General features: G+C 38.3%; 1 protein-coding gene across 1 annotated transcript; it reads right to left on the reverse strand.

Annotated features, from left to right (window-relative positions):
* Positions 1-930: 930 nt before the first annotated feature.
* Positions 931-6,225, reverse strand: LOC141633779 (putative inactive ATP-dependent zinc metalloprotease FTSHI 4, chloroplastic). The gene is made up of 3 exons (XM_074446187.1): positions 5,867-6,225; positions 4,629-4,884; positions 931-3,404 (listed from the first exon to the last, which is right to left on the reverse strand). Exons 1-3 carry the CDS (start codon positions 6,143-6,145, stop codon positions 1,357-1,359), a joined length of 2,583 nt encoding a protein of 860 aa, XP_074302288.1. The 5' UTR covers positions 6,146-6,225; the 3' UTR covers positions 931-1,356.
* Between the last annotated feature and the right edge of the window lie 2,627 nt (positions 6,226-8,852).

An 8,852-nucleotide genomic window follows, 5' to 3' on the forward strand; every position in this document is an offset into this window, starting at 1 on the left:
TTTAAGAAGCTGAAGGAAGATGTATTAACTGCGTTTAATGCTTGGGATTTGAGTAGGGGGGTTTATGTTGGCAAGATGGTGGAGGAACATGATGGATCGGATGATCTTGGTTACGGATGAGGAACAGTTACCCTTTCTTTTTGGTTGGCTCTAGTTGTGGCTGCCATCCAATAAGAATTAAGGTGGATGCTTGTTGGGTTCAAAGTCTTGATGCGGCTGTGGGTTGGATTGCCTACTACGAAGATAGTGATCTTTTGTTTCGGGGGACAGGGAATGTATGAAGCACTGAGATGGGCTGTTGGAAATGGATTTCTTCATGTGGATATATCCTCGGACTGCCTTCAGTTGATGTTTCAAGTGACAGGCCTCTCTTCGGTGCATCACCTTATCAAAGGGGTTGTAGGTGACATACGTAGTTTGTTCCTGTTTTTTCATTGTCTTTGTTGTAGTTATGTTCCAAGAACTCTTAATAAAAATGCTCATAACATAGCTAAAAGGGCTATGAGAGTATATTTTTTGCGTTTTTACCGCTGCCAAAAAAAATCACAATAATAAAGTGATGTACGGAGTATCAAGTCATCTTCACTATCCCCTATATATAGCGGCACAATGGGTGAGGGATAACCCGTTAAACCCGACACCGACACAAAAGGGATCATGGAGGTAATATGAATTTGTGTAGATAACTTTAATTGATTCGTTGATTCTAATAAAGTAAATTGATATGGGGTGGTTCCAAAATGCAAGTTCAAAGGCTATATATGCCCACGAGACGCCTTGTTCATTGTGGCAGAACTACATTACAAGTGTTGAAGAGGTTCCTTTGGGCGTGTTCATTAGTGATAGGCAGCATATGAGCTCAAAACGATTCTCTCTCTCATTAACTAGAATCATAATAGTTGAATAAAATATTGTTCACATACATTCAAGTATTCAACGGATGGTATGATTTCAATGAATAAAATGTATGATACACGAGAAGAGAGGTGCGCACCATAACAATTACGGAGTAGTGGATTGTGCACCATAACAAGCGATGGTGACATCAACCAAATTCTATGTTCCGGTGCAAAAAAGAGTTGATTTATAATTGGTACATCGAAGAGCACATGATATGAAAAAACATACAAGTGTACAACTACTCAGACATTAGTACATGTAGTCAACAACCACCACAACCTCGCCCCAATACCTTAAATGTTATATAAGGTTCCCGCCCATAGCTATATCAGAGGTCGTAACTGATCTATTTGTCGAACACCTTAATTCTCTATTTGCGACCACATCGTAACCCAAATAAGCTGATTTTACCTATGCCTTCTTGATCAAAACCACACACTTGGCCAAAGGAGATGGTCATAGGAAATGGCTAGCAATCAAAAGTTGTAGCCTATCCTTTTCATCTTCAGTCTCCTTTGAGGCTTCATTTCTGATTTCCTCAACTCTTTTATCCCAAATATCATCTACTAACTTCCATGTCTCGTCACTAACTATTTGAGTTTCCATAGGACGAGGGGCACCAAAGGTTGCAAATCCGACATTACCTGGTGCAAATGTAACCCTTCCAGGACAACTGACACCATGTAAGCCCCATCTACCTGCATAAACCAATGCACCATATTCATCGACAGGTATAACATCAGGCTGTGGAATTTTTGGAGATGTTTTGAATATCTCCCAAATTTTGGCAGCTTTGATTTCTCCGGTATCAAGGAGTTTATCGGTAATTGTCTCCAAAGCGACACTATGTTCACTCAACACAGATGAACATGTATCCATAGCATAACGCATGTATTTTTCTCTAAGTGCTTCAAGTTTAGCAGCAAGATTAGGGTCAAGATCGCGTTGACTCCTGTAATATGCTTTTCCAAAGGCTGTCATTCCTGTCTGGAGTATCAAAAATTCGGCGAACTTTGAAGCTTCAAGAGTAGCTTTAGAAGAAATCCAGCATAAATTATCAATCCCGAATATCTCCTCTTCCACAACTCTCGGAGCACAAGCTCGGACAATGTTGGTTACATAATCGGATTTCCTCATAAATACCCTCCCGGAAAACTCAGTATATTGCATGCTAGGCTTACTAGAAATTGAATTTATGTTTGTCCCGACAAATGGACGGTAAGGGTCAGGGAAACAAGAAGCAAGGATAGCGACAGCTGCTTCTCTATATGCTAATCTAAGCTTCAAATCCTCAGGAATTTCTTTATTATCTTCTTGCCCGGTTTCAAATGTACCCTTCTGCCTTTTTAAAGCTTCTAGCAGTTCTTCTCTGCCTATCTGGTCTTTATCTTTTCTAGCTGTCAAAATCCCAGCTTCATTGAGAATATTTTGCAACTCCGCTCCAGTAAAATCTTCAGTCAGCTCGGCAATTTCTTGCAGGAGAACTTCTTTTTCCTCCTCAGACTGAAAAAACTTGTTTCTTGCATGTACCTTCAATATGGCCAGTCTCCCGTCTTTGGAAGGCAAACCTAACCTAATAATCTTGTCAAATCTACCCTTCCTTAGCAAGGCGGGATCAAGGATGTCCAGTCGGTTGGTCGCTCCTATGACCAGAACTTGTGATGTGGCAACTTTGAAACCATCCATCTCAGTTAATATTTGAAGCAGACCTTGTTCTCTCTCGGCCCCACCACCTCCAATGTCCGGGCCACCACGTTTGCTACCAATCGCATCTATTTCATCAATAAAAATGATAGAAGGAGCAAATGATCTAGAACTAGAAAATAGATCCTTCACCCTAGATGCAGCTACACCAACAAACATCTCCACAAAGTCTGTTCCATTAGCAGCAAAGAAAGGAAGTCCTGCTTCCCCAGCAATAGCTTTTGCCAACAGAGTTTTTCCAGTTCCAGGAGGACCATGGAGCAATACTCCCTTAGGGCAGTATATGCCTTTATCTTGGAACTCATCTTCGTTTTTTAAAATCCGAACAATCTCCTGTAATTCTTGTTTGATATACTCTTGGCCTGCAAAATCATCAAATGTCACTCCTGTTCTTTCTTCTGCGGATATGAATTTTGCTCGACTCTTCCCGAGTGAACCTAATGCACGCCGCTTAAGGGGCTGCCTTGACTTTTTGTCAGGTTTACCCAAATCACAAGGAATTAGCTTTGCATAGATAGGCTTCATTTTACTGTCAATCCAAACATACAATGCTATGGAAAGGGCTAGCCTCATGGACCACACAACAGCTGTTGCAACAGAAGAATACACTTCTGCAGACACCGTGTTTGCATTGATCACGTCAACATTCACCAACTGCTGATGCAACTTCCCCCAGACATCATTCCAAGAATCAATTGGCATCTGATCAACTATATGACGCTTGTAGACAACTTCCTTCTGTAGATTTCCTTCTGGACCCCCTCCTTCAACCATTTCATCTTTGTAGTAAGGGAGTATAACTGTAAATTGGAATCCACAATCAGAAATCAATTGAGAATAATAGATATTTACGCAAATTAACTATGAACAACCTGAGCTTTACGAAAGAAGAAAACACAAACCACTGAAAAATAACAAATTCTCAAATAAGATGTACTGTTGATAAGATTATCACGAGCCTCACCCATATTATGGGCAATTATGTCTAGACTACAGTTTCTACTTTCTAGTGTGTTTATAGATATACTATCATATATGGGTGGGGATTTTTGTGAATTGGTTTGATCTCACGTTATATTTATATGGCTATCTCTCAAAGATTAATTGACAAAATGTAGACCTTTTGATATCACGAAGATGTTATCGTGACAGCAATCTCTCCCCAAGGCCCAAGTAAATACAAAGGTATGCATAAGAAAGAAAGAAATGGGCGAGGGAACTTAGCCTTTGTTTGGATGGAGGAATTTGAAGTAATATGGAGTAGGAAAAGGGAGGGAAACATTTTCCTTTATTTGGTTAGCAAAATGACTCATTGAAGTGGCTAGCTTCTTCTTATTGTGAAGTAGCAGTCATTTGATACAATTCTAGACGGAATTTTCATTTTGGGTCATCTGTGAACTACTCCCTCCGTACCACACCAAAGGGTAACGTAGGGAAAATTGGAGTATTTAAGAAAAAGTGGAAAAAGTAAGGGTAAAGAGGGAAAAAATAGGTGGGGTATGTAATTGTGGGTTTAATTGTGGGTTGGTAGGTGGGGTATGTAATGGCATTTTGTGTAAATATCAAATGGGTATAAGGATAACTTGGTAATGTTGTGGGCCAAATAAGAAATGTTACCTTTGGTGTGGTACGTCCGTTTATAGTAAGTGTTACTTTTGGTCTGGTACGGAGGGAGTATGTTGCTAACAAATAGGGTTAACGTCGTGTACATATGAATTCCACTACCCCATATTTTGTGGGATTCCATCCGTAAGAAAATGTTGTTGTAAGTTAGATAATTGGAGTTGGAGAGATATTAAGGAGAGAAGAGACCCCTTTACTTTTCTCCTGCAAGGTAAATTGAAATCCCACATGGGGAATGTTTTATAAGGAAAACTCCCTTGGTCCATTTTCCCTCCCCTTCCGTTCCCTCCCCTCCCTCCTCTCCCACTTGTTGTATCCACGCACACCTCTTAAACACTAGAAAAAAGCAAACGAAACCAGATGTGCAGACTATGTAGATGAAGATGTAAAGCATTTCTAACCTGATACTGTCTGACCAAAATTTGAGTACTCCATGTATTTCACATTTTTTGCGTTTAATAGCCTCAAAAAGTCGCTATAATCAATTCGATGCGAATTCACAGGATCCCACTCAGTGCCTTTGAGCTTCCCCCGCATAGTCAATAAGGTCCTACTCCACTCTGAGGCCATTAGAAGCTGTCTTTCCAGCTGTACATTTGCTTTGTTTTCAAACTCTTCTTGCTTCTTAACCCTTTCTATTTCAGCATTCCTCAGTTTCTGGAGTCACAACAACACAATCATCTTAATAGAAAAAAGAAACTTTTGGTACAACTCCTAATGGACCTTCCAAATGTCACATCGACAAATTTTCAGCCTGTTTTTTGCTTCTCAAATTTACAGGATTATCAAAAGATGAGTATGAGGCCAGGATAAGAAAGCTCCTGACCTATTTGCACATCATGCAGTAAACACATTCGGCAAGGCAATTCAATGGAATAAGCCATTATTCTCAATATCCGACAATTCACAATATAGTTTTCGCCTTCTTATGAATCACAACTTACCTACCTAAGATATAACTTAGAGGAACTCTTTGAAAACTCGACAGCATGAACGCAATACAAAAATTGATCTAAAGAAACTTATTTTCCTCAGCAAATTAGCAATCAACTTAATATGCCAAAGTCATAAGCAATCTCCAACAAGCTATTTCCTCAATCCTCCACAAGTAGCCAACCACTCAGTCATGATCCTCTCCATTTCCCTTCTTCATTACCTAATCAACGGCCCGGATTTAATCTTAGCCAAATCTACACCCTTTCCATTTCCTCTCTCCATTACCTAACTTATTCTGGACCGTTCCGTTGATTCAGTAATGCTCAATGGACCCCCCATTTCCTTGAAGAGGGGATCCAAGTTCCAACCACCAAGCAATTGAATTTCCTCTATTAACTCAACATTATACATACAATGTATCACCAAAATGAATCTCAGCAGCACAATCACATGTTCATTCTTTAACTACATTTCAGCTGTTTCTCAAATCAATTATATCCCTTAGATAACCCAATTCACCACAAAGACAAAAAGGGTACAATTACTAATCTTTCATGAGACGGTCTTACATACGAGACAACTCGAAATAAAAGACAAACATTCATATACAACAAGCAGATCCCTTCTCTCTAAGAAATAATTAAAACCCATGATTCCAATCAACACAAAATAATTAAAGAAAACAAATTGTGAAAGTAAGTACCTCAATGAGAAGAGTTGCCTCTCCATCTGCTTGTTTAGCTTCAGCAGACACAAAATTTGAATTAGAAGTGCATTGGGTTGTATATTTGAAGGTTTTATGAGGGTTTAAGAGACAAATTAAGGGTTTATATGAGCAAAAGTTTGGACCTTTGAAAGGAAAATTCAAGGTACTGTAACAAAAAGGAGAGAAAAAGGGGAAGTTTTGAGAAGTAAATGTTGAAAGAGAATTGAAGGAAGAAGAAATGTCAAATTGTTTGCAGAAATGCGTTGTTGATATCATCTTGATTTTCTAAGACATAGGACGAGATTAGAGAGAGACACACATCGAGTGTGATAGGGGGGTTGTTAGGGGTCGTTTGGTTAACAATGGGAAATTACAATGCCCGGGAAGATTCAATTACTATGGTATTTTATTTCATGTGAATTTGGAAAAATTGTTTGGTTGCGTGGGGGCTAATTCCATGTAGGGCCCACTTACCACAGGGGCTGCAGGTAAAGAACTTCCTCCATTATGGAGGAATTAGAGGAATTAGAGTTCCTAGGAAGTTCCAATTCATGTGAATTGGGGCAACCAAACAACAAGCTATTTTTACACTTCCCATGAATTACAATTCATGTGTTACTCCGTACTTACCCCGTGGGGATGAACAAGAAAGGAGTTGGAAGGTGACCCGTCTCGAGTAACCTGAATTTCATAGAACTCGGAACCTGGTGAACCAAAACCGGCTGAATTAAACTGAGGTTAAGCGATAAGCCGATAACCAATATCAACCATGTTAGTTATAAGTTCTAACCCAAACCCGACATGAAGTACCCTATGACCCGTTATTGATTACCCGATGAATGGACCACTAACGGATTAGCTAACAACGGTTCAGTGAGTTGAAATCACATTAATTTCAATTAAAACTATAGTATGTACGTCCAGAAATTATCTATTAAAAATAAATGGCACAGTATAAAGTATTACGTCTCCCCTCCCCTACTCCGTAATTGTTTGGTTAATCGTATTAAAACAAGAAATTTGAGCTTTGTTTAGTTGTTATCTCTTTGTAGAAAATTTTAGTTTCTTGATCAGCCAATTGGGTAGATGGTTGACATTGATTGTTTGATTTTGTATGTTAAATAAATGAACAATTGTTACCGAAAATGTCATGCTCTAGTCGTTAAGACAGAGGTATTGTGGATAATATCTTCCAAGTTTGATTTTCCCGCTCCCTTATTGTAATACGACTAAGTATACGTTTCGTTAGACAAAAAAAATGAAAACAATTGTTAAAAAAGACTAGGGTGCGCATTAGTATTATTTGTAACTTTGTAAGTATAATAAATACCGCACAATTTAGCTATGTAACACAATTCAATTTAATACAATTATTACTCCCATCATATAATTTATCTATCAATGATGATTAAGGAAATACTATTAGGAATGACTTCATGAACCGAATGAAGCGTGCGAGATGAAGAAATTGAACCAAGAATAATCGCAATTATATAGATGAATCGTGTTCAACCATCCAATTAAGCATGATATGAAAAGACTAACTCATGATATTGGTTCCTCCGTTCCTAAATTTAAGGAGAAATTATCCAACTAGCTGCTTGACCGAGCATTCGAGCTATAAACAAGGGATAAAATGGCTACAAACAAGGAAGAAGAATACATGGCACCTAGAAGACGGGAGAGACAATGACAATCACACAATAAGCATTAACAAGTTACTAACTCTTATTTAGCAAAAATTCAATACTGTTACAGTGCAACATTATCCTTAATCCAAATATATAGTCGCTCGTGGCTTCATTCTTATTTAAGGGTTTCTACGTAAAAATATTTGTCTTATCTAGTTTTATACTTCTTTGCTTTCAGTGTCTTTCAAATTCAACTTTTGTCCCTGCATAAAAATGAAAGAGGTAGAACTAGTTAGCACACTAATCAAGTCCACTCTTTATCTCAGCAAAAGATCATTGAAATAAAATATACTGCAAATTAAGCCCAAAGAAAGGAAATAGGTGATATACCAAGTAAGATGCAATACAATAGCCAACGGAGGATTTTATTGAAAATGGGCGTGAACCTCAATCAGTCTCAGAGTTACGCGGTGAATGTCTGTGCACCTCAACAGCTTTCCCCTCTTTAAATATCCACAATATTTTTCCTGGAAAGAAAAAAGAAGGATTAAAACTATGAATTTATCGTTCAAGCAATCACCTGAAAGTTGAAACCATTATACAGCAATGGAAGTAACGTTTAGAGATATCACTAGCAGCAAACATGCGACTGAACAAGCTTTACGCAAATCCACCACGTATAGCCATAATCAAAATCTAAAAGATATGTAAGTGTCACCTAACTAATGCTTACAATGTCTTCAATAGCAATAATTCAGAGTACAAGCCACAAATAATAGATGGAAAAGTTAAAGCATGCTAGCAAACAATATTGCGCCTTGTCAACAACGGTCAGCTCCAACCATAAAGCTACTCCGTATTTATATATGCTGCACAGATCCTGTCTCAATTTTCAATGAACACTCTCACATCGTACGCATCATCATGGCCGCCCACACAATTATACAAATCTCATGAACAGCCTCTTACTTTTTATAACATCCACAGTTTAGCCACTTACTTTAACTACTTGCTACTTGTAACAAAAGGCCAAAACACTATCCACTTAAAATGTTATGGTGTATCTACAATTTACATATACTTTTCACAGCTGTAGACCAAACGAATAAGAAATAATCACACCAAAAACAGAAGCCAACTGATAAAACAACCACTATTCCCCATGCTACCCACAACATTAGATAAAACAAATAACACCATCAAATGGTGCTTCCTAGATCCTGCCTTCAACATAATGAGAAAAAAAAAAATTCACAACTCAGTTATATCAAAGCAACAGCTAATACCTTGTGTGGCCGAAACAGAAAACAAAGCCACTCTTGCCTCATCCAATTGCACTGTTCCACTTTTCA

The sequence above is a fragment of the Silene latifolia genome, chromosome Y (genome assembly GCF_048544455.1).
Source record: "Silene latifolia isolate original U9 population chromosome Y, ASM4854445v1, whole genome shotgun sequence".
NCBI classification, from domain to species: Eukaryota; Viridiplantae; Streptophyta; class Magnoliopsida; order Caryophyllales; family Caryophyllaceae; genus Silene; species Silene latifolia.